At 44.7% G+C, this 27,221-nt stretch overlaps 1 protein-coding gene across 2 annotated transcripts in view; it reads left to right on the forward strand.

The window, feature by feature from the left end:
* The window catches only part of NCK1 (NCK adaptor protein 1), a 252,537-nt gene that overhangs the window by 171,110 nt on the left and 54,206 nt on the right, over window positions 1–27,221 (forward strand). Inside the window, exon 1 of one of the 2 annotated variants that reach the window (XM_082249626.1) lies at window positions 13,968–14,105. The exons of the other annotated variant lie outside the window; for it this stretch is intronic. Coding sequence (XP_082105752.1) covers window positions 14,063–14,105 — 43 coding nt within the window. The 5' untranslated portion in view covers window positions 13,968–14,062. Of the gene's footprint in view, window positions 1–13,967; window positions 14,106–27,221 lie in introns of those variants that run through there. 2 annotated transcript variants of the gene reach the window in all.

Consider the following 27,221-nt stretch of genomic DNA (forward strand, 5'->3'; position numbering starts at 1 on the left):
CAGATTCCTGTGATAGCCTCTGTGGGCTTCGGGGGGGGGGGGGGGCTCTCCCGCGCTCTGCTGTGTGAGATGTATGGGGCAGACTGGGCTCAGTCATGCTGTGCGGTGACCGCTGATGCGGCCCGCCATTTTTTTTCTCGGCAACTGTGGTGACGGCCCTGTGTGGTACAGCGCAGTGTTTTGGCGCCAAACGCCGCCATTTTGGCGGCGATCGCTCCTGCAAGCACATGTCGGCGCCATTTTCTTATTGCCTGGATTCCCTCAGCCGAGCGGCCATGTTTGTGAAGCCTTCATAGGCTATATAGGGTGGTCAGTCATTGCATCACTTCCTTTTTCACTGGAACAGCGATCGGTGGCAGCAGCTGTGTGCTCTCTCCAGGTTTTTACCTTCCTTATCCTGTATTTCCTTGCTCAGTGCTCCTTATCCCTGCGGGGGTCGGTACATACAGTAGTGTGCGGTGGGCTGCGCTCGCCGCGGTCTTAAAGGGGCAGTCCTTTATTTCAGTTGATACTGGGGCATAGATTCTCAGGATTGCAAGTTTCCTCCCACCCTGGTGGGGGGCCAAGGGGCTGCTGCATCCCCCGAGGGGGCTGATCTGGCTGCTGTTGTAGTGAACTTGGCTTCTCAGGTGCAGATGCCAATGGCTGATCGATCCGCAAAACGGCCCAGGTTATCTATTTCCTCTGATTCAGAGGGTGATGGGGCTGCTATGGCTGGAGTGCCCTTCTCAGGGTCTCGTTCATCTCTGGACCTTGTGGGGTCTGAGGGGGAGGCTGAGGTAGGAGTTGATACTTCTCCCCCTGGCTCGCCTGAAGAGCTTGCACTCATGGATGAGTTGATTACTTCTATAAAAGAAACCCTGCATTTGCAGGATGAACCATGTCCTCCTGCTTTGATGTCCTCTTATGGGACGAAAAGGAAACGCAAATCAGCGCAGGTTTTTCCCTGCCCTGCGGAATTTCAGCGCGCTGTTGATGAGCAATGGCGCAATTTAAAGAAGCCCTTTACTGTGCCAAGTAAGTTCAAGCTGTGTTATCCATTTACACCCACCACTGATGAGCGTTGGTGTGTGCCGCCTCAGGTGGATCACGCGGTGGCAGTTTTGAATAAATCTACTGCGATTCCTGCTGAGGATACCCCGGTGTTCCGGGACCCTACGGACAGGAGATTGGAGTCTCTGGCCCGTCATACTTATACGGTTGCTGGTTCTATGCTGAAGCCTATTTTTGCTTCCATTATGGCAGCCCAAGCTATTGCGGATTGGACGCAGGTGCTCAGGCGCACCCTGGTGGCTGACTCTGCTCCGCCGACAACGTTGGCTATGGTAGATCAAATTCATCAGGGTGTCATGTATTTGTGCGATGCGGACTTGGATTTAGTCCCTTTGGCTGCACGTCTCTCCAGTGTAGCGGTGTTGAACCGTCGCCTGATATGGCTGAAATGTTGGTCGGTTGACCAATCCTCTCGCAAGACTCTAGCTAATCTTCCCTACGCGGGATCTCGCCTTTTTGGTGAGTCTTTGGATACTCTGATAAAGGGAATTTCCGGGGGTAAGAGCACTCTCTTACCCCAAACTCACAAGAATAAGTTTGTTCGCGGTAAGAAGAATACCTCGTTTAGGCCCTCTCAGGGGTCCTTTCGTGCCTTTCGGTCGCAATACAAGGGCAAGCCCTTCAAGGGCCAAGGCTCCCAGAAGAAGCCGTGGGCAGGTAAGCAGAAGTCCGGCCAGTCTGGGTCTGCTGCCCATGCCAATTCGGCCTGAAGGGGCGCCCTCACCTGGTTCTGGGGTGGGGGGACGTTTGCTCGGTTTTCTTCAACCCTGGCTGGCCCGCATTCGGGACAGGTGGGTTCAGGAAATCGTTCGATCTGGATACAAGATCGAGTTTCTCTCTCGGCCAGCGAGCAGATTTTTTCCCTCAAATCTTCAGCTGTCTCCGGAGCGTTTGCAGGATCTGCACCTGGCGGTGCGGGACCTGCGGGCCCAGGGAGTGGTGGTTCCGGTGCCTCATCGGGACAGATTTCGGGGGTTCTACTCCAATCTGTTCACTGTTCCCAGAAAGGAGGGCAAGGTACGTCCGATTCTGGACTTGAAAGCTCTGAACCGCTTTGTGCAAGTTCCGCATGGAATCCCTACGCTCAGTGGTGGCTGCCCTGAGTCCGGGGGAATTCGTGGCCTCCATGGATCTGAAGGATGCGTACCTTCACATCCCCATTTTCGAGGGTCACCAGAGGTACCTTCGATTCGCCATTGCGGAGGATCATTACCAATTCGTGGCGTTACCCTTCGGTCTCGCTTCGGCTCCGCGGGTTTTCACCAAGGTGCTTGCGCCGGTCCTGGCTTTGAGAGCCCAGGGCGTCTCTGTCTTCGGATATCTGGACGATATCTTGCTTCGGTCTGCGACCAGTCAGGGCCTGGTAAACGACCTGTCCACCACGATGCAGACTCTGCAGGAGTTTGGTTGGACGGTAAATTTTCCAAAATCAACGTTGTGTCCGTCGGTTCGTCTTCCCTACCTGGGGATGATCCTGGACTCTGCTCAAGCGAAGGTCTTCCTGCCGGAAGACAAGCTCCGGACACTTCAGGACGAGGTCAGGTCCCTCAGGGACACTCAGTGCTCGTCCCTCTGGACATGTATGAGATGTCTAGGTCTAATGGTCTCGGCTTTCGAGGCGATTCCCTTCGCCCAGTTTCACACGCGGGGTCTTCAGGCGGAGATCTTGGCCAAGTGGGACGGGCGTCCGCAATCTCTGGATCGGCAGCTTTCGTTGAGCCGCCACACCCGAAGGGGTCTTTTGTGGTGGCTCAAGTCCCCGGCGGTATCGGGGGGCAAGTCCTTTCGTCCCTTGTCGTGGACGGTGATCACCATGGATGCTAGCCTGTCGGGCTGGGGTGGTGTTCTGGGCGTTCTGTCCGCCCAGGGAACTTGGTCGGAGGAGGAATCCTCCCTTCCGATCAACATTCTGGAATTGCGAGCGATAAAACTTTGCCTTCTGCATTGGTCGGAACGGCTTCAGGGCTGTCCGGTTCGGGTTCAGACGGACAATGCCACAGCGGTGGCCTACATCAACCATCAAGGGGGCACCAGGAGTGCCCGTGCTGCTCGGGAAGTAAACGGCATTCTGTCGTGGGCCGAGACGCACGTCCCAGCGATAACGGCTGTGCACATTCCGGGGGTGGAGAACTGGCAGGCGGACTATCTGAGTCGCCAGACCCTAGACCAGGGAGAATGGTCCCTTCACCCGGATGTCTTCCAGAAGTTGTACGCAAAGTGGGGTCTTCCGGATGTGGACCGTTCGCGTCTCGTCTGAACAACAAGGTGGAAAGGTTCGTGGCAAGGACGCGCGATCCTCAGGCAGACGCCTCAGACGCGTTAGTGGCGCCCTGGCATCAGTGTCGCCTGATGTATGCCTTTCCACCGATTCAGCTGCTGTCCAGGCTGCTTCGCAGATTGGCCTCGGAACCGCACGCGGTGATTCTGGTGGCACCGGACTGGCCTCGCCGGTCTTGGTACGCAGACCTCGTAAATCTGGCAGTCGATGCTCCGTGGCGCCTGCAGCTTCGGGAAGACCTTCTGTCTCAAGGGCCGATATTCCATCCTGCTTTACAGTCGCTGGCTTTGACGGCCTGGCTGTTGACAGCCAGGTCCTGAAGGATAGGGGTCTCATTCCCACTTTGATCAAGGCTAGAAAAGCCTCTTCGGGAAAAATTTACTACCGTACTTGGAAGGCGTACTTTGCCTGGGGTGAGTCCAGGGGGTATTCCCCTCGCTCATACTCGATGTCGAGAGTGTTGGCTTTCCTCCAAACTGGAGTGGACCAGCGTTTGACGCTGGCCACAATTAGACATATGCCGGTTTTCGGTAATTCGATACATCGCGGTATTGCATAGCCACGGTATTGTTATTGTGGCATTTTTAAAATACAGAGTTTCTCTGTCAAGTCTGCCTGACTTGTGAATTGATACATTTCAGTGAGCTGGATGACTCATTCACTCACACAGCTAAGCCTTTCAGCATTAAGTCTCCTAACTATAAACAAAAATGATTACATTTGTATCTTTTCCTTCCCTCTGCCAGGGAGAAAGGAAGTTTAACCTCTTAAAGACTGGATCTTTTTCTGACACTTGTTGCTTGCAAGTTAAAATCAGTTTTTTTTTTGCTAGAAAAGTACTTAGAACCCCCAAACATTTTATATATTTTTTTTTAGCAGAGACCCTACAGAATAAAATGGCGATTGTTGTAATATTTTATGTCACACTGTATTTGCGCAGCAGTCTTTCAAACGCAATGATTAGACTTTAATGAATAAAAAAAAAAAAAAAAACGTAACAGTAAAGTTATCCCAATTTTTTTTTTTTGTTACACAGAGAATCGTGAGAGAATCGTGATCTTTATTCCAAGCTAAAAAATCGTGATTCTCATTTTGGCCAGAATCGTGCAGCTCTAATAAATATATATATATATATATATATATATATATATATATATATATATATATATATATACACACACACACACGCATAGCAGCCCACATTACATTATTATATAGCCATCAAGCAGTGTCTACAGAAAATGCAGAAAGCTTGCCAGAGCAGGAACTGCAGGTTAGTCGCATGGTGCAAAAGCAGGATGGATTTCAAGGCCACTGAATTTTAAAAAAATGCTGCATGCACCTTTTTTCTGCAGAAAATGAGGGCATAGCAGCCCGTTCAAATCAATGGGCTGCTATGCCTGTGCAAATGTGGGCCGCCAACCCGCATACATGTGAACCACCAACCCGCATACATGTGAACCTGGCCTAAAACAATAGTAAAGTCATTTATTAACAACACCTCCTTCAGGTTTAACCACTTCTTGACCACAAGGATTTGCCCTCTTAATGACCAGGCCATCGGATCAGAGCCGAGCGCCAGGACCAGTTATCACCAGTTAGGCCAGACACTGCTTGATGACCTATTTTAGGCCTGGTTCACAGAGTCTGTACTGACTGACTATATAATAATGTGCATAAGTGAACCAAAGCCCCTAAATTCAGCAATGAAATTGAAGTGAGGTGGAAATTTAATAATTTAATAATAGAATACCGTGATAATACCGTATACCGTGGCAAAACCTTAATCAATTAATCGCAGCATGAAAATCTGATACCGTCACAAGCCTAGCCACAATTAAGGGTCAGATTTCTGCGCTGGCCGTTCTTTTTCAACGCCCTGTGGCGTCAAATTCATTGGTTAGCACCTTTGTTCAGGGGGTGCGACATTTGGCCCCTCCTAGGAGGGAACCTCTGCCTCCATGGGACTTGAACTTGGTTCTGTCCGTGTTACAACAGGCTCCCTTTGAAAAGATCAGGGAGATCTCGTTTTCTGTTGTCCAAGAAGGTTGCCTTTTTGGTGGCGGTCACTTCGGCTCGCAGGGAATCGGAGCTGGCGGCTTTGTCCTGCAACTCTCCCTACCTGGTGATCCACAAGGATAAGGTGGTCTCGGAATTTCACCTAAATGAAGACATTGTCTTGCCTTCGCTCTGCGCGAAGCCTAAGCATCCGAAGGAGGTTGTCCGGGCGATCAGGGTTTACCTGTCGTCCACTAAATCTTTTCGCAAGTCGGATTCCCTCTTTGTCCTTCCTGAGGGACCTCGGAAGGGCATGGCGGCGTCGGCTGCGACCATCGCCAAATGGATCAGACAGATCATTGAGCAAGCCTATGCCTTGAAGGGGAAGGTTCCTCCCTTCCCTGTGAAGGCGCACTCTACCAGATCTTGGAGTACGTCTTGGGCTTACCGTCATCAGGCTTCTGTGGCCCAGGTGTGTAAGGCGGCGACTTGGTCGTCCGTTCACACCTTCTCAAAATTCTATAAGGTGGATGTTCAGGCATCGGCAGATGCTTCCTTTGGCCGTAAAGTTCTTAGTGCGGCAGTGCTTTAGGGTCCCTTGTTTGGGCCCTTGGCTGTTGGGGTGTTTTTACCCCTGGGTTACTTGTTCTTCCTGGGTTGTTGCTCCTGTTGAGCACGTTTTCCTGTTGCCAGGTTGGTTCTCTTACTTTGGTAAGGTTCCTTTCTCTGATGTGGGTACTGCGTTGCTTTATGCGCGGCTGCGTTTTTTTTTTCCCACCTCTCATGTCTACACTGCTTTGGGACGTCCCCATTAGTGAAGATTATGAAGAGGCGGCGACTGTTGGAGGACGTAAGAGAAAACTGAATTTTTGTAAAATCTTACCGTAAAATTCCTTTCTCTGAGTCCTCCGACAGTCGCCCCCCCCCCGCCCCTCTTTTGGGGTTTGTTTATGTACTCTACTGCTATGCTACTGAAACGGAGTTGAGAATGCTGGAAGCAGGGAGGTATTGACTGAGGGGACCACCCCCTAGGGGTGTGATATGCTTAAAGCTTTGATATTAACAAATCTTGTTGCCTAGCTACTCCTGTGGAGAAAAGGTCAATTACCCCATTAGTGAAGATTATGAAGAGGCGGCGACTGTCGGAGGACTCAGAGAAAGGAATTTTACGGTAAGATTTTACAAAAATTCCGTTTTTTTTTTTCTTTTTTTTTTTTTTTTTTACTTAGAACCCTCAAACATTTATATATATATATATATATATATATTTTTTTTTTTTTAACAGAGACCCTAGAGAATAAAATTGCAACCATTGCAATATTTTATGTAACCCTGTGTTAGTGCAGAAGTCTTTCAAATGCAGGTTTTTGGGAAAAACACTTTAATGAATTTAAAAAAAAACTAAACGGTAAAGTTAGCCCAATTTATTGTATAATGTAAAAGATTTTACCCCGAGAATCGTGAGAAAAGTGGGATCTTCTAAGCCAAAAAAATTTGTGATTCTCATTTTATCTAGAATCGTGCAGCTCTAGCTGTCAGTGAGTGGAATTGTGCCCCATTGTTGTCATTGGGAGGAATTATGCCCCATCATTGGTGTCATTGGGAGGATTCATGTCCAATCATTAGTGTTATTGGGAGGAATTGTGCGATGTCATTGGGAGGAATCGTGCGCCATCTTTGGTGTCATTGGGTCTTTGATAACACCCTGTGGGCGTGCAGAAACGCGTTGACGGAATTTCTGGTTCCCTATCATGTCACTTCTGCAATCTGTGAAGCGCACGCCAAGTTGCAGTGAACCTGAAAGAGGCTTGTATTGTATACTCTGCAGAGCGGTCCTTTATCACATAGCGCAAGTTTGTTTACCGAATTGGGAGGAACTGTGCCCCATTTATGGTGTCATTGGTTGGAATTAGGCCCTATTGATGTCACTGGGAGGAATTATGCCCCGTCGGCGTTAGTGGATGAGATAGTGCTCAAAGGGCTGAATGCAAGCAAAGAGCTGGATATGTCCCCCGTGCTGCAGTTTGGAGACTACTGCTTTAGCTCATTTGCGAAGTCTCCATGTACTTGTGGGAAAAAAATATGACAGTATGTCACATTTATATTGGGACGGGATGGGAAATTTGTAAATTGACTGCTGCTGTTTACATGTATTAAGGTGGAGAAACCACTTTCAGCACATTTCTGCAATACATGCATTGTCTCGTTAACTACTTAACCTCTATTAAGGTTTTACCCCTTTTATGACCAGGACATTTTTTGCTCTTCAGCACTGTGCTACTTTCTACTGGCAATTGCGTGGTTATGCAACACTATACGCAAATTTTATTTTATGTAACTTTTTCACAGAAATAGAGCTTCCTTTTGGTGGTATTTGATAACCATTAGGTTTATTTGTTATTATATAAACAAACCCCCCCCCCCCAATATTTTCTACTTTCTATTATAAAACGTATCCAATAAAATCAAAGTTTTTCACAAATTTAGTGCCGGTTCACACTTCCGCGTGTGCTGCGATCGCATGTAATATCGGAGCGCACTGCTCCTTCATTACATGCGATCGGATGTGCAGTGCGAATTCAGCCATACACTTTGTATGGCTAAATTCGCACTGCACCCGCACAAAAGTCGCACGAGGCATTTTTTCAGCCGCATCAGGATCGGATCGCACAGTGGTTCACACTTGTGCGATCCGATCCTGTGCGAACTGTCAGATCGCAATGCGATATGTGATCAAACTGGGGGTGTCGTTAACATTTCATTGACACCCCCAGCGTATCGCATATGGCAGTGTGAACTGCCAGATGTGCGTTTGCGATGCGGGAACAGGCTGCGAATTCGCATAAGTGTGACCCGGCACTTAGACCAAATTGTGTTCTGCTACATGTCTTTGGCATGGATTCCTTTTTTTTTTTTTTTACACTTTGAGTGCTGTTACAATGATGATCATCACTGTAACAACGTTTTAAACTATCATGAGCAGGGCCCTCTGATTCCTACTGTATTAAATTGTATTGTATTTGTACTGTCTACCCTCAAGTAAAGCGCTGCGTAAACTGTAGGCGCTATATAATAATAATAATAAAAATCAGTTTTTTAGCTACAGCAAATCATATGGTACCATTTACCATTTGATAGCTGTGGGCCAGTCACCACATCACTTTGTAAAATTCACTCAGAAATTCATTCATATCAGGTTTGTTGACATTGTAATCATGTTATCACATAGTGATTGGGGATCCGCAATCCGCTTTGTCTGGTGGCGTGCTGTGTGCCTCTAACTGGAACAGGCTGGATGATGTACATCAGTTCAAATATAGTTGCGTTGGTGCATAACATTAAACAAAAATATGTACTAAACTCAAAAATATGGAATATAAAAAAAACCGGAATTTTTGTAAAATCTTACCTGTAAAATTCCTTTCTCTGAGTCCTCCGACAGTCGCCGCCTCTTCATATTCGTCACTAATGGGGTTATTGACCTTTGCTCCGTAGGAGTGCTAGGCAACAGAATATATTAATATCAAAGCTTTTAGCATATCCCACCCCCAGGGGGTGGTCCCCTCAGTCAATACCTCCTTGCTTCCTGCATACCAACTCAGTTTCAGTAGAATAGCAGTAGAGTATACAAACAAACCCCAAAAGAGGGGCAGGGGTGGCGACTGTCAGAGGACTCAGAGAAAGTAATTTTACAGGTAAGATTTTACAAAAATTCAGTTTTCTTACGTCCTCCGACAGTCGCCGCCTCTTCATATTCGTCACTAATGGGGACGTCCCAAAGCAGTGTAGACATGAGGGGTGGGAAAAAAGCAGCCGCGCCTAAAGCAACGCAATACCCACATCAGAGAAAGGAACCTTACCAAAGTAAGAGAACCAACTGGGCAACAGGAAAAAACGTGCTCAACAGGAGCAACAAAGCCACCTCACCGATAGCATCCCTGCAGCGAACAGGGATGGGTCGTTCAATGTGCCAGGGCAAAACCTAAGCTGAACGCTCAATGGCAGGCTGGGAAGCCCCTGGCCCTGAGCCCTGGGATCCAGGGTGGCCAGACTGAGACCCAGCTCCGCACGATCATCTTCATCAGAAGAACTAACTAATGCTGAAAATAAACAGCTAAGTAAAAGAAAGAGAAAAAAACTTCAAATAAAATCAAAAAAAGAGAAAAGTGGCTGAGACTAAGAGCCCCAGCACAGGAACAGCCTGCACTCCTGAGCTAGGCATATGAAACTGAGTTGGTATGCAGGAAGCAGGGAGGTATTGACTGAGGGGACCACCCCCTGGGGGTGGGATATGCTAAAAGCTTTGATATTAATATATTCTGTTGCCTAGCACTCCTACGGAGCAAAGGTCAATAACCCCATTAGTGACGAATATGAAGAGGCGGCGACTGTCGGAGGACGTAAGAGAAATGTAACTTGCTACAGGTGGTTGCTAGCTATTACCTTGTAAAATTGTGAGCTATTAACTTCAGTGTAATGTGTGAAGCAAAACCTAAGAAATATAGTGGAAACCTTGCTGGTGCAATTTGCATACAATTAGTGACAATATATACTGTATTCGATTCAGTGCAGTGTTTGTACACCAACTACAATAATGAAAGCACTTTCTTTGGACTGTTTATATATTGGACACTGAAGTTTTACATAGCACAAGCACTTTATAATATGGACTGGTGGAAGTGGATTTGTAGTTGGTGTACTGCACTGATTCATGCATGTATTGTCATTTAAAGCTAATATACATTTATGGTTAATGTTGGAATTTCAGTTTTACAAGGTAATAGCCGGTAAAAGCATATTAATAAGCAGATCAATAATTGTATGCAAATAGCACCAGCAAAGTTTTCACTATGTTTAGCTTTTGCTTTACACATTGCCCTGAAGGTAATAATTCACAAATTTACAAGGTAATAGCTGGCAACCACCTGTAGCATGTTTAACTACCTCATGACCAGTCAAAAGACTGCTACAGCACGCCACTCTTGTTTTGGGGGGGCAACCATGGACCTCCCCCTAGTACCACATCCCCCCCCCCCCCCTGGGGGTGCACACTCGGCATGCTCTGTGACCACTGTGTCTTTGGGTCACAGCTGATCACAGTAAAGGGCCAATCACTGCGGTCCTTTACCATGTGATTAGTTAGCTATGTCAAATCTCAGCTAATCACATGTAAACAAACTTGCCTGGTATCAACAGTCCTTTGCTCACGTGCTGTGCCTGTGGGAGAAAAGAAACGCTGATAACAGACAAGGCTGTCAGCACGCGGTTTACACTGATCATCAGTGCAGCCTCATCAGTGCCCATCAGCCTAACCGTGCAGCCTCATCAGTGCACACCAATGAAGAAGAAAAATACTTATTTGCAAAATGTTATAACCAAAACTAAAAAGGAAAACGTTAAATATAGGTTTTTTTTTTTTTTTTTTCAAAACGTTTCCTTTTCGTATGTTTAGCAAAAAATAAACCCAGCGGTGATTAAATACCATCAAAAAGAAAGCTGTATCTGTTTAAAAAAGCAAAATGATAACAATCTTGTTTGGGTACAGTGTTGCATGACTAAGTAATTGTCATTCAGATTGTGGGAGCCCTGAAAGCTGAAAATTGGCCTGGGCAGGAAGGGAGTAAAAGTGCCCGGTAGGCGAGTGGTTAATTCCCACTGTGTGTTGGAGTCAGTACAACTGATGCATGTCTATTCACTTTTTATGGGCTGTCTGCGTGCAGCTCAGCAATAGAACAAAAAATGTAACAAACTGCTCTACACGCTGCATGGGGCTGAACGTCCATGTGAATGAGCCTTTTAGGCTCCGTTTCCACTACCGTGGCTACAAAGTCGTGCTACTTCTAGCGCGACTTCGTAGTGAAAGTTATTTGCGGCTTTCAGTGCGACTTGTCCCTTATTATAGAGGGAAGTCGCACTGAAGTCTGCCCTTAAGTAGTGCACAAACTACTTTTGAAGTCGCCGCAACTCAAGTTGCGGCAGTGAAAACGGGCCGAATTGAAATCAATGGCTTTTGACATGTGTCAAGTCGCACAGCAAGTTGCAATAGTGGAAACGAAGCCTTAAGTGTATGTACATTACTCTTTTTGTTTGGTCTGTGAAATATACCAATAAAAACAATTATTTTATCTGTTCTATAACTAAAATAAATACTTGTAGTTCCTGCCAGAAATCCAGTAAGGTAATAACCCTCCTAACGCCTCTGGCAGTGTCCTATTGGTCAAAACGCATTAGGCGGTTCCCTGGAGACACAAGCATGCTATGATCCATGGCACTCGTTAAATATTATTTATTCATGCTTATTTTTATACGTTTTGGAAGTACATTCTTGATAAACGTTTTAACCTGTTTAAACGTGCTTCACTATGCGCTTCTTTATGTTTGTCACTTGGGTTCATTCCTTGTGTTTAGAGATTCGAGCAAAGTGGAGGACGATTATTGGATATATCTTTTTTTTCTATTTGAACCTTGACTTGGTAAGAGCCTTTCCACTGGTTGATCACGCTGTGGAACCATCCACTCGTTGCTGGATGCTTGCAATGTTTCATTGATCCTTGTTAGACTGCCTGTTTGAGCTGCCTTCTGGTAGTCTGGAAGTTGGTGGGGGGGTCTCATCTCTTCCTTTCACTATACTATTTACTAGTGGTGCACCGAAATTTCGGCAACCAAAATGGGTTAAAGATGGCTGCCGTGGGCGCAGGTTTCAAAAGACCCGCCTCTGGCCGGTGGCCCGCCTCCCGGTGATGTCACTACTACTACTACTACGATGTGCATGAATAAACTAATGCCCCATACACACGTGCAGATTATCTGCAGACTTACCTTTTCTATGTAGTGCAAGGGCCTGCCGGATTGCATACAAATTGAAAGTGTTTAGGTTTGACCTCATATTATATGGTTTTGGTAAGTCTGCAGACAAAAGTCTGCAGATAATCTGCACGTGTGTATGGGGCATAACACACCGGGCAGGCAAGCGGCCGCTAATAGCTGTAACTATGTGAGCTCTTCACTTCCCTATCAGGCGGGTATCTCCTCTGACAGGGAAGTGAAGGGCTCACATAGTTACAGCTATTAGCGGCCGCTCGCCCGCCCGGTGTGTTAGTTCATTCATGCACATCGTAGTAGTAGTGACATCACCGGGAGGCGGGCCGCTGGCCAGAGGCGAGTCTTTTGAAAGGAAGGACACAGGAGGAGCTGAGTGAGAGTAAGGAGATTGCAATCTTGGGATGGGGTGGGGGGGGGAGCTGAGGCAGTGGGGGGGGGGGGGGGGAAAGAAGCTGAGGCGAGCTTACCAATGGTATTTGTATTATGCAGCATGAGGGGTTAATGTATTGCCACTGCTGGTCACTGATGCATTAGTGACCGACCAGTGGCAGTTAATTAACCCCTTTGTGCTGCATTAGTGCAACCAGTGTTAATTAACACTGATACTGGTTGCACTAATGCAGCACAAAGGGGTTAATTAACTGCCACTGGTCGGTCACTAATGCATCAGTGACCAGCAGTGGGAATACATTAACCCCCTCATGCTGCATAATACAAATACCATTGGTAATTAACCACTTGCCAACCCTTCACAGTACATATACTGTGACAGGGTGGCAGCTACAGGTGTACGTCACTGCCTGTTTTTGGTGTATGCCCCTGTTCTATCTATTTTAAAATTATTTGGGGGGAAAAGTCATTTTCTTTTTCGGTTTTCGGCCAAGGGCATCCTGCATTTTCGGTTTCGGTTTTGGCCCAGAATTTTCATTTTGGTGCATCCCTACTATTTACACTGCCTGTTTGAGCTGCCGTCTGGAAGTTAGGGGGGGGGGGGGGGTCTCAGCTCTTCCTTTCAGTAGACTTTTTGCGCTGCCTTCTAGTAGTCTGGAAGTTGGTGCGGGGGTCTCCTCTCTTCCTTTCAGTAGACTTTTTGGACTGTGTACATTTATGTGCTTTAGCGCTGCATATGGACTTTTTATGTAATTTATAATAACCCTCCTGTGCTTGCTGGTGCTGAATGTTATCAGTTAGCATTATTCCCTCCTATCTCTGGTCTATAATATGGAGTTGAGCATATGGAAAGGTATTTTGTAGTACTGTGCATGGGTGAACAACCAGAACTAGGTTACTGGCAAGATAATGTTGAACTAACTAGATATGTTTTAACAAGGTAACCTGCCCTTTTACCATTTATGATTGCCCAATTTATTCCAAAATAGACCCTTTCTGTGAAATAGTGCTAGTACCATATAGCAGTGTGTGTATACAGGTCTCTGTCCCTGCACAGAATACTTGTGTAACACCAGATATGTGTGAGCTTACAGCGCTGAGCAGAATACAAAATGCATTTTCTGTGGTTTCTCAGCTGGGTGACTCCTGTCTCTTTCAACAATATTGTTTTTAGATTTTGCTCTCATGTTCTGTTTAGACAGACTACCTAAATAAATTAAATCTTTTTAGATTGTGTGGAACTACTAGTGCCAGCATAGCCTCAGGCATTAAAGAATTGTGGATGAGTTGCAGATGGTCTATACCTGCTGCTCCCAATCATTGTTTTGTGTGGGGAGGTTTGCTAGCTGTTCTGGAATCCAAAGGGTTAAGGAACAGGGAGGACTGGCCAAAGCAGTGACTTTGTTTCCGTAGGAAGGGCCCGGTCATGTGACTCCTTCTATCCAGCTTCCCCCACCATAGGGGCAGGAAATTTTAGGGTGGACTCCGGAGAGGTAGAAGTTCCAGAAAGCAAGGCTGTCTATGAAAAGAATGGATCTTCGGAACCTCTTCAGACACTGGTTCAGTAAGTGTGTCCTGCATGGTTCTCAGTATTCGTCTCCTTCCCTCTGCTAGGACAATGCTGCTTTTTAATCTCTGCTTCCCCAGTGCATTGTCCCCGAGAACAGTCCCTCCTCCTCCTCCTTCAGTGCTTTGCACAGGATATCACTCTCTGGGTGGCATGCTCCAGTGCAGGTGAACTTTCATTTCTTCTGTACCTGTTCCTGGGTACTTAGGGTGGAAGTTTGAACAACTTGTAGTTGAGAAGCGTTTAATTATTAAACATGTCTCTATGTGTTTGTAGAAGTGATACGGTTCTTACTCAATTGTCAGATCACTTTGTATTTCCTTATAAGCTACAGAAACTGGTCTAAAACTTGTATGAAGAGATCCATGCCCACATGAATAGCAGGCATATTTCATAAATTGACGTTGGGACCCATTTAAACGAATGCGTTGCAGTAATTAACAGCAGTGCCTATTGCATGCATTGCGGGGCTGTTCATTATTAATGGCACTTAATGCACCATAGTGTGTCGCAGTGCATTGTAGTACAAAGTTTGTGACGTACAATTTTTGAGACGTTCTGCTGTGTTGGCAGCCCAGTATTTTCAAGGCACTGCTTTCACGCAACATACATTAATGCAACGCAAAAATGTAAATGAGTGACCCTGTAGCTACCGAGCAAGAGGTCTGTGGTAGCAAAGTTCAATTTACTGCAACACATGGTAATGCGGGGGTATATGTGCATTGTGGTCCCATTTATCCTTAATGACACCCCTAAAACATATGTTTGGCATGTTCCATCGTCAAAATTGGTGCGTGTGTTAACATATGTGCGGGAACAAGTCCTTTCATAACCTGTAACATAATACACCCTGAATATTGGGTGTAACATGTTAGGAAAGGTGAATTTATCCTTTCACTTTGCTAATCTAGCCTAATTCATGGCATCAAAGCATGCTTCTTGTCATGCTACAGTAATCTGTGATTGCGGTGTAATACTGCCCCTTTTGCAGTCATTGAATAAGTCTGAATTTTGTATAGAAGCCAACTTTGTGTAGTGTTCACATCACTAATATGCATACTGTCTTTAAATTTGTGGGCAATCTAATTCACTGAGTGTGGCTGTTTTTTTAACCGTCTGTGTCCTATTGGAGAGATTTTTCTTCACTTCCTGTCCCAGGAAAACACAACAGGAAATGGGGAAAAAATCCCTTTTTAAAAAGTTGTTGCTCACAGTTGCCCCCATTGAAAACAAAAATGTCCTCATCCTTGTTCTGGTGACCTCTGTGAAATTTTGGTTATCTTGGATTTTATTTTAATGACTCCATTGGCAGGTGAATCTTGTGAAAGAGGTTCTAAACCAGGGGTAGGCAACCTTAAAGAGGGGCAATCTCCCTGAACAACATGGGAGAAGTCAAATATAACTGGGCACAGTGTCGCCTCTTCACACCTGATTTAAACCTCTAATTGCCGTACTACTGTGTCATAATCGTGTGCATTTCACCACAATCATGGGTTTATTTCAGGTGGTGGAGGCAACATATCGCCCCCCCCTTACCACCTGTCAAACACACTCAGATTGCTTTTCAGAGGAACAGTAGTGCCTGCTTCACTTGTGAATGAGCCCTTGCATTCCACAGCGGCATCCTTAGTGCTCATTCACACAAAGTTGTGGGGTGGCAACACCCTGCAGTTGAGTCCTGGTTTTACTGCCCCCAATCCCTAACCCATTAGCTGTTAAGGCAGCAGCCAAAGGTGTACACATACCGCAGCAGGAAATAAACCCCCTGTTGCTTTTGGTGGGTGCTACTGCCTGCCAATTGCGACCTATTCAAGGAAATGGGGCCACTCTGCAAGAGCCCCGCAACTGCATGCTTCTGCTTGGTCCAAGGGGTTAAAGCAGGTGGTGATAAAGCAACACAACACTGCCTGCTTTAACCCCTTGTTTGCTGTACTGTACAAGATTGCAGGGCACTTGCAGAGAGGCCTCATTCACTTGAATGGGTCATGCTTTGTTGGTGCTAAACCCACAAACCATGATAGAGCGTAGAACCCCTGCTGCGGCTGCAACATGTGTTCACCCCTGGCCACTGTAGCTAAAGGGGGTGCGGGTGAAATAAAAAACACATTCGAACTATGGGGTTTCACCACCCCCCAAACTGAAAATGTAAATTAACCCTTACTGTTCTGAGCCCCCTATAAGGCTGCTTTCACACTAGTGGATTACAGTTGGTATCACTGTGCATGAGACTGGAGCCAGCACTACAAAGGAGACATCGGCTTATGCTGCTCTTGCTCCCTACTACAACTCTAACTTTCTAAGTAGTCTGCATTGCACTCTGTTTTATCCTTTGGAATGGTGGTTCAGCAAGCCCAAACCATGATCTACCAGTCACCTGTTCGTGCTCTACAGGTTGCTGACCGCTGTTCTAACCTTTCCCTCTATCTAAGAGCCCATTCACATGGGCACATAGGCTTGTACAGCTTTTTGAGTCTGGAGCAGACTTGGTGACAATACAGGCTCACTGACACATCTGGGTTTGACAGCTACATAGGGACGGGTGTACGTATTCGAACGCAAACCTGCATCAACATGCATCTGGGGCCTTGCACCTGTCTCTGCATGAGGTGTGGATTAGTCCATACAGCCACAGTGTCTTCATTGACTAACACAGCACTATTGCATACTAAAGACCCATGCACGCAGGCCCATGTTTGCCAATTATATGGATGTAAAAGTTTGTGCTAATGTTTACATGCATACAGTACATGGACCTCATTGGCCACTGCTCAAAGTCAGAATGTAGACATCCACAATTGAGGATTATACAGATTAACATAGTTACATGTGTACATGGTACAGGCACGTTTTTTAAGCAGGATCTTGCTGACAGCAAATGCCTCTGTAAGGACTGGTGCGCCATGCTCACGAGGCCTTAGACTGTTGTTAGCCAATCACATACTCTTGATAAAGTATGAGAATACTGATTGAAAAAGCTGTGGGAAATAACAGCAGTTGAGTTTGCTGCTTTGGAATATAAGGCCTTTATTTTGGCTTGTGGAGCTGGCAGTGCTTAGCTTCACACTGGCTTTCTGTGCTGTACTCCCGTGCAAAGGGTTCTCTACTCGCACAAGAGGAACATGTTCCATGCAGGCAGCCTGATAAACTTTGTGACAGACGGACGGCTGCATGGATTACCAAGTGTACATCCATGCAGGAGCAATATGCAGATCACAAAGTCTGAGTTCTGATCTGTGTGTTGGTGCTGTATGGATGTACGCTCCAGGATGTGCTTGGAGATTGGTGAAGCTGTCCTTCTGTCACTGACGTTACCAGGCTGGCTGCACGAAACACCCATGCCTCCCGTGCGAGTAAAGACAGACTTTTGAGAGTACAGAGCAATGTCAATGTAAATGAGGCCCAAGATGAACTGTTATATTGACATTAAAGTTAGAAGGGAAAGGAGAGGTCTGGGAGCTCAAGTGGACCTCACAGGGAGGCTGAAAAACCTAAAACAATTTAATAAAAAATAGATTACAGGGCTATTAAGTAGATGTGTGTATTTTTTATGAGACGGATGTAGTTTACTGTCCCTTTAAGAAGTGTAGAGAATATTAGAGAGTAGGGCTGTGGTCATCCTTTGAATAGTGGCTGTATGCCGGGTACTGCTATGACTACTTGTGCCAGCTCTGTGTGACATTTAGTGTTGGCACTACAAAAATCATTCTGTTTTCTATGAAGATGGGAACAAATTGGATTTACCAATAGTTAGGACTGACATTGGAGACTGCTGTGCCTTCGTTCATTCATGGCTTCTGTGGCAGCTGGCTCCGGAGAAGGATAAGCAGGGTGAGGGAGGAGGAGGGATGAAAGTGGAAATTTACAAAGACAGAAAAGTGTGAAGCCATGTCTGTTCATGCCTTTCCATTGTGAAAAGTTTCCTTAAAATATATTTATGCATTGTAAACGCAGAATGACAAGTTCATTTGTAGAATTTTCGGATTGCATTGTAGTTTTCATGTGCTAGAAGTACAGTTGGCCTTTTGGGTTGTCAAAGCGAATTGAAGCAATCTTTGAAATGGTTCCATGTGATTAGTCAAGGCTTGGTAGGCCTGTATGCTAATGTTGCAGGGGTTAACGCTGTGTCTAATCATATCCGTTAAACTTAGACTCCAGGCACTATGAACAAAGCTGGGTCACAAGGCTCCAGTAGATTTTTGGCAACCAGTTGTGGACCGGAAATGGATGTGAAGTCAAAACTCCAAGCAGGATTAAGAGGCACAGAGAAGGGGTTAAGCAAGTTTTTGTGTCTGCCTCTTTAGGATTAAGGGCTTTCTCTGCTTCATCCAGTTCATGATAATACATGCTGCAGTGAGGAAGTTTTAACCAGATTAGTAATTTGTAACATATGGCTTTCCTCCAGTGGAGGAGTCACAAAACACTACCTCATTCTGAACGCGGTTTCCTTGCTGAACTGTCCTTTGTGCCATACCAACAAGTTACTTCTGGGATCTGGGTAGATTTAGGAGTGATCTGATGGCTGAGCCAAGTAATTCTCTTTTTGCTTGGCAGTTTGAGTTTGAAATAACTGAAGTTTGTTGTATTTGCTTTATGCTTGCACATTACCTTACCTAGCTATTAAAAGTAACCTGATACTTAAAGTGGAGCTCCACCAAAAAGGCGACACTCTGCTTGTCTGCATCCTTCTCTCTTCGCCGCCACATTTGGTGCTTTTTTGGGGGGACGGATACCTGGTTTTGACAGGTACCCATTTCTGGTACAGGTCGCCACAGTGAACTGAGCTAGAAGTTTTAACCCCCCTTCTTCCATGCAGCCTTCTGGGGCACTTCACAGGTCGCAGGTGACTGCCACCCATTTACAAAGCGCAGCGGTCTTCATGCATACGCAGTAGGAAACCAGCTGTGAAGCTGCAAGGCTTCACTTAGTCAAGATGGCGGCGCTAGCACCCAATAGCCGATTAAAGAATCGGCTTGGGAGAGGACACTGCCGGATGCCTGGACAGGTAAGTGCCCTAATATTAAAAGTCAGCAGCTACAGTATTTGTAGCTGCTAACTTTAATTTTTTTCTGAAGGAGCCTGAAGCTCCTCTCTGATGTTTAAGTCCATCATGTTTCTGTCTAAGATTAAACCTGTTTACTCCCCCTTCAAAATTCTATTCCATGGGTGTTCAACCTGTGGCCCTCCAGCTTTTGCGGAACTACAAGTCCCGTCATGCTTGTAACTGTCAGCCTTGCAATGCCTCATGGGACTTCAAAACTGTAGTTTCGGAACAGCTGGAGGGCAACAGAATGAGCAAAAATTTGCAAATGCAGCAATTTAGAAATTGGATGAAAGTTTTAGCATTGAGAAACATTTTTTGATAGATAAATAGTGCATTTTATATAAAACTATATAGATTATTACAAAATGAGGAAGGAGGGACAGATGGACGTTGTTCCAAATGAGGGACAGTCCCTCAAAATCAGGGACAGTTGGGAGCTATGTCTACCCTGAAGCCGCCGCTGACAGCTGATCATGTGACTAGACCAGATCACTCTCAGAATAAGTAAGTATACACAGCTTCCTTTCACAGGGTAGATAGAATAGGGTTTAGAAGGGGTAGGAACAGATTTAAGCTTAGTTAGGAATCAGCTGGTTTTCCGCTTGAAACAGGAACTGAATTCTGAACAATATGTCTAATAAAAGGCACGCCTGGGCGAATGGTCTTGTCCTCAGTATTACGTTTGGTCTTACCATATTACTGATTTACCAGGTGGTGTTTTGCACTGTGTCTGTGTGAATGAGGCCATATTGGTAGAAGTGGGACTTTGATTCTTCATATCAGAGCTGCCCCCTGATGACTGCTGGTCTGATCAGTGAGGGAACATTCATGAAGCGACAGCAGAGATGCAGAAAGCACAGATTTACAAAATGGATGAAGCAGGGAGATCCTTGAACTGCAGGTACTCCTGTATAGCTTTCTTTCCAGCAAGGAAAATGGTGGTCAGCACAGTAGTGACATCACCAAATCTCAAACTAGTAGCATGAAACCGCAGAGCTTTTTAGATGACCTTGAACTGCAAGACTCAAAGAACAATGCCTACAGGAAATTCAATTATATTTTTCAGGAGGAATTCCAGAAACGAAGGTATATGTTGCAGGGAACTGTTTGGACACAATAACATTTTTGGATGTTCTCCAGAAGACAGCATATCTTCACTTTTTGAGTATGGGTCCATTTAAAGTAGTATCTTCCGTTATCACAATCAATTGTGGCATGAGCATAAACACACCACCAGTTGCACAGCCTAAGTTGGGTACAAGTAACCAGTAATGGGTTATCTAGGTGACAGGAAACATCTGTATGTCTCAGGAAAGGAGTTACAATGTGGGATCACTCAGCTGGGACAGCCATTCCCCTCCTCCCCTCTGTTGAGAATGGTCTCCATTATGACATAATAGATTTCCTCATGATGATCTGAGCATCAATTTACAGAGTGTGGACAGAAGCTCAGTTTGTTTTCTAGTCTTCAAAATAGTTTCATTTATAGCCTATAAATAATGGTTCGTATTTACAGTGCAGCAGAAGGTCTGACATGACTACAATGAGTTTTCTTAATGTAACCTTTTTTTAATTTCAACATTTTTTGGACTTCACTTTGTGCTTGGATCTTATTAATCAAGTCAGCTCTTTGCATTTGTGTTATCCATTTGGTATTGCCATTATAAAGTACATGAATACTATGAGTGCAGTCTAAGCATACTGTGTTTAGAGCAGTCTGTAAAGCAAATAAAAAAATCATTGCAAAATTCAGTCATACATTACATGTTATGTAAATAACAATAATCATGTATACCAGGGAAAGATACAGTTTTGCTTATAAGTTTACATACCCTGGCAGAATTTATGATTTCTTGGCCATTTTTCAGAGAATATGAATAACAACATAAAAACGTTTCTTTCACTCATGGTTAGTGTTTGGCTGAAGCCATTTTTTATCAATTAACTGTGTTTACAATTACCCTGATCAAAAGTTTGCATGCCCCAGTTCTTAATACCGTGTATTTCCCCTATAACATCAATGACAGCTTGAAGTCTTTTGTGGTATTTGTGGATGAGGCTCTTTATCTTCTCAGATGGTAAAGCTGCCCATTCTTCCTGGCAAAAAGCCTCCAGTTCCTTTAAATTCTTAGGCTGTCTTGCATGAACTGCACGTTTGAGATAGGGATGCACCGATCCGATATTCGGATCGGAAATCGGGCGCTGATATGGCCATTTTAGATGGATCGGTAACATTGACCGATCCACTGGCCGATCTGGTTTTTGCTGAGTAACGGCTCAGCCATCCCTTACTAGGTGCAGTAGTAGTATGGGATGGGAGCCGCTACTTCCTGTATAGGTCCGGCTCACAGGCGGAGTGATATCAGATGCACTCCGCCTGTGAATGGAGGAGCCACACACATGAAGCAGCGGCTTTGCTTTGTACTGCAGCCGCTTACCGGATCGGTATCAGCGATTTCACAATGCCAGGTATCGGTATCAGGTCCAAAAAAGTCGGATCGGTGCATCCCTAGTTTGAGATCTCCCCAGAGTGGATCAGTGATATTCAGGTCAGGAGATGGCCACTCCAGAACCTTCACTTTCGCTGTAGCCAATGACAGGTCGACTTGGCCTTGTGTTTAGGATCCTTGTCATGTTGAAATGTCCAAGTACGTCCCATGCGCAGCTTCCGGGCTGATGAATGCAAATTTTCCTCCAGTATTTTTTGATAACATACTGCATTCATCTTGCCATCAATTCTGACCAAATTTCCTGTGCTTTTGTAGCTCACACATCCCCAAAACATCAGCGATCCACCTCCGTGTTTCACAGTAGGAATGGTGTACCTTTCATCAACAGCCTTGTTGACCCCTCTACAAATGTAGTGTTTATGGTTGTGGCCAAAAAGCTAAATTTTAGTCCCATCACTCCAAATGACTTTGTGCCAGAATGTTTGAGGCTTGTCTCTGTGCTGTTTGGAGTGGGATACTTTGTGGCAGTTGCGTAGTAATGGCTTTCTTCTGGGGACTCAACCATGCAGCTCATCATTCTTCAAGTGCCTCCTTACTGTGCATCTTGAAACAGCCACACCACATGTTTTCAGAGAGTCCTATATTTCACCTGAAGTTATTTGTGGGTTTTTCTTTGCCCCCCGAACAACTTTCCTGGCAGTTGTGGCTGAAATTTTAGTTGGTCTACCTGACCGTAGTTTGGTTTCAACAGAACCCCGCATTTTCCACTTCTTGATTAGAGTTTGAACACTGCTGATTGGCATTCTCAATTCCTTGGATATCTTTTTATATCCCTTTCCTGTTTTATGCAGTTTTAACTACCTTTTCCCCTCAGATCCTTTGACAATTCTTTTGCTTTCCCCATGACTCAGAATCCAGAAACGTAAGTGCAGCGCTGGATGAAAGATGCAAGGGTCTGTCAGGAGTCCAGAAACTCATTGACCTTTTATACACACACACACTAATTACAAGCAAACAGATCACAGGTGAGGATGGTTACCTTTTAATAGCCATTCAAACCTGTTTGTGTCAACTTGTGTGCATGTTATCAAGCCAAAATCACCAGGGTATGTAAAGTTTTGATCAGGCCCCGTTCACACTGGGGCGACGCTACTTTGCCGGGCGACCTCAGAGCGGCCGGCACGGACTTCATAACATTGAAGTCTATGCAGGTCGCTCCGGGTCGCTCCAAAGAAGCTCCGGACCCTTTTTCTAAGTCAGAGCGACTTGTGTCGCTCCTATTAGAACGGGTCCGCAGCTTCTCTATGGAAGGCGACCTGTCAGGCGACCAGGTCGCCTGACAGGTCGCCCCAGTGTGAACGGGGTCTTAGGGTCATTTGGGTAGTTGTCATTACGATTTTATTAGAGTAAACACAGTTAATTGATAATAAATGGCTTCAGCAAAACAACCACAAGTGAAAGAAAAGTTTTTGTGTTATCAATCAAATTCTCGGAAAAATGGCCAAGAAATCATAAATTCTGCCAAGGTATGTAAACTTATGAGCACAACTGTAGCTGTGCCTGCTGTTGCTGACGTTTTCTGGCTGACATGATGGCTCAGTGACTTCGATACTTTGGGTCAGGTATGTAGACCAGAAGTTCTCTCCATGTTGTCAACGCTAAAAATGTAGGCCTTCATTGCTAAGCTTTGCTCTGGAAAATGCTAGCTGTCTTGTGTATCCAGTGGCTTTATTACATCCCAACTCGCTTTTTTTGGAGTAAATATGCAGCTCTACGTGCCTCAAAATGAACAGTTGCAGCTTTTACGTAAGGATTTCCAGACATTACTAGATAAACACATTACACAATACATTATAGCCAATCCAATGATCATGCAGCCCCTATCGCACCAGCATACTGGAGTGTAGCAGCTTTTCACAAGCCTTGGCAGAAGATCTGACGGCTCTCTGTGGCCGACATACTCGCATCCAGGACTTTTCCAGAGCCTCTCCAATCCTATGGAACTCCTTACCCCAATCTCTCCGATTATCTCCTTCTCTTATTAGCTTTTAGACGATCCCTGAAAACCCTCCTCTTCAGAGAAGCCTATCCTACCCACACCTAAGACCCGTACTTCCATTTTCTCCATCAGCTTATCCCCCACAATTATTGCCTTTTGTTTCAATTGACCCTCCCTTCTAGATTGTAAGCTCTAATGAGCAGGGCCCTCTAATTCCTCCTGTATTGAATTGTTTTGTAACTGTATTTTCTTTCCTCGTATTGTAAAGCGCTGCGCAAACAGTTGGCGCTATATAAATCCTGTATAATAATAATAATAATAATGAAAGCTCATCTTGGATCCTCACAGGGCAGTAGAGTGTCAAACTTGTGAACGACTGGAAAGGCCATCCCTCCTCATCCCAGCAGCATGTCTTTGGCGTGTGGGAGGAAAACCCACTGGGAGAACATGCAAACTCCCTGCAGATAGTGCCATGGTTGGGATTCAAACCAAGAACCCTAGTGCTGCTAAGGGGAAGTGCTACCCGCTTAGCCACTGTGTGTTTTCAATGTTCAGAGATAGTTTTGAATATTTTTGAGAGTGTAACATTGGGAAATTTAGACTCCCTAACCCTCCATAACAACCTGTTAGGGAGTTGGGGAAGAGAGGTTCCTATGACACAAGGGTTACCATCATCTTCAGAATGTTGTTGCCTGTGATACAAAAATCTAAGGCTCTGTGTTGATTGTTTGTACTTTTTATTTGAAAAGTTAATTTTATATATATATATATATATATATATATATATATATATATATATATATATATATATATATATATATATATATATATATATATAATATATATATATCCACAGGTCTGTGGCTCTTTTCTTCTTTTTTTAAGTGGTTATAAACATTATTATAATATAAATCTGTGATGAGTCTTTATTATTCAGGTGGGTCTGTGGTTATAAACATTGCTATGTCAACCTCTGTTGGCTTCCTTACATTTTCCCTGTTAGAAAATTGTAATCCTCCTTTAAGTTGTTCCAGTGGCTTTCTAAAGAGTCTGCTTACCCCAGTGTCAGCACACTGTCAAGAGGACATGAGAAAGTTGTACCCTTTTAATCCTTTGGAGCTCAGTGGTTGAGGTCATATGTCAGTTTAGCCCACAGCACAGATGGAGTAAAGAGTTCCCATAATTCAATCTTTGCTGAGCTTTGCTTCTAATGAGGAACTCAGATGGTGATGTGGTATGAAGTTTTTTTTGGGGGGGGGATTTTTATATGAGAATTGTTCTAATTCTTCCCAAGTTCAATATTTTCTTTTACATCTGGACACCTAGAATTTAGCTGCTGTTGTGCAGTTGAGGTTAAAAATTCTAGGCAGCAGAATAGTGAAGAACGGTGAAGTAGATGTGTATCATTACTGCCCTATAGGAGTTTCTATGATCGCAGCATACACTTTACTGCCCTATAGGAGTTTCTATGATCGCAGCATACACTTTACTGCCCTATAGGAGTTTCTATGATCGCAGCATACACTTTACTGCCCTATAGGAGTTTCTATGATCGCAGCATACACTTTACTGCCCTATAGGAGTTTCTATGATCGCAGCATACACTTTAATTTTTTAACATCAACATTGTAAAAGCCATACTCATTTTTTACAACCCAATGTTCACTTAAATTGCTTTTCATGTTGTGGGTGCTGCCAGTCTGCTGGCGATCTCTTTCCATGACTTCCCTGCATGCTTTGCAGCTTCTCATCTGCGGTTTACATTCAATTTCTAAGGCCTGCATGTCCCATAATACCTTACTGCCTGCAAGCACCTCCATAGTCTCTGTGATTTGTGTGACACAGGAGTGCCTAATCACAGGGCTTAGTAATGTGTGGAAGTAATAAGACAAGAAAACCTCTACTCCGTTATCCCCCCTATCCTTTGAAGGACACAAATTAATATTGAACTGCTGCTTGCCCAGTTATGTGTTCACACCACCAAACTGATAATGTATAAATAGTGCTGTGCAGAAATACATATATTGACAACAGAAAATCCCCCCACCCCCCACCCCCAAAAATGAAAAAAAAAAAAAAAAACTCAACCTTACAAATATAGATCAGTAATGATCATCCAATTCATAAACCAAATATATGTATGTGTATATAATATATAGCAAACCATAAATAAAGATCTTTATTAAAAAATAACCTCCATGCTGGAAAATTTTTAAACCTGCAAATGTAATATGCACTGATATTAAAGTGATTGTAAAGGTTCATTTTTTTTTTTTTTCCAATTAAAATAACAAATATGGTATACTTACCTGCTCTGTTGCAGTGGTTTTGCACAGAGCAGCCTGGATCCTCATCTTCTCAGGTCCTTCTATGCTGCTGGCCCCTCCTTTCTGGTGAGTGCCCCCACAGCAGGCAGCTTGCTATGGGGGCACCCGAGCCAAGTCACAGCTCCGTGTGTCCATTCAGACATGGAGCTGCAGCCCGGCCCACCCCCTCTCTCTCCCGGTTGGCTGACTGACTTTGGCAGCAGCGGCAGCCAATGGCGCCGCTGCTGTATCTCAACCAATCAGGAGGGAGAGTCTCGGACAGCCCAGACACTCGTGGACATCGCTGGACAGAAATAGACTTCAGGTAAGTATTGGGGGGGCTGAGGGGGACTGCTGCATACAGAAGGCTTTTTATCCTAATGCATAGGATGCATTAAGATAAAAAAAAACCTTCTGACTTTACAACTCCTTTAACCACATTCATATAAATGAATAGCACAGTGTGTACCATGTATCAGTCCCACTTGTTTGCAAAATGTGACAGCGCCCCCAATTTTCATTCATCCACGGTGATAATGAACTATTCCAAATGTATTGAATTCCACGTGATCCACTACTAATCACCTTCTGCTCTAACCTGAAAGCTTCGACCTGTGTGGAGGAGTTTACACATCGCTTTCCCCCTTTTAAGGGGTCATACACCTCCTCAGTACCTTTAGACTTGTCTCTGTGCCTCCTCCTTATATGGACTCTCTGCTCTCCAGAACTCTCTGGCTTGTATCTCAAAAAAAAAACTAGAACCATCATTGTTTATTAAAAATATCAATTACATTTTCTGTTGAAAATGTGTCTTTATAAAGTTGGTCTACAAACTTCAAGATCATTTATATTAATAGGAGTAGATAAGAAATTGAATTATAATGTGGAAATTATTGTGATTTTAAATTCTGGCCATATACAACGCTTTAAAGGCAAACTGCAGGTGAAGTAATTTAATTTCTGTGGGCCGCTAAATGACTTCTGCAGACTCTCTCTGGGCATCTAAAATCTGATGAACTTGATTGGCCAAGCTGGGTTTTCCTAGCTATTGTTTCCTGCATATACACCACTTGCCGCTTTAGGATCTCTGAAGCTTGGCCATTCTAGTGTGCAAAGAGCAACTTCAGATCCTGAGGTTGTGTTTTTCACACCACAGGGCACAGGCCTCTTAAAACCATTACAACTAGGTTATAGGCTGGAATACCCACAATATAACCCCTCCTAATCCCAGCTAGCCTGTTTTTTACTAGTGTCCTCAGGTGATAGACCTCTTCATTTAACTAAAATAAGCTTACCATCTTCTATAGTGGTTTTTCT

Source organism: Pelophylax lessonae (assembly GCF_965119305.1).
Source record: "Pelophylax lessonae genome assembly, chromosome: 3".
NCBI classification, from domain to species: domain Eukaryota; kingdom Metazoa; phylum Chordata; class Amphibia; order Anura; family Ranidae; genus Pelophylax; species Pelophylax lessonae.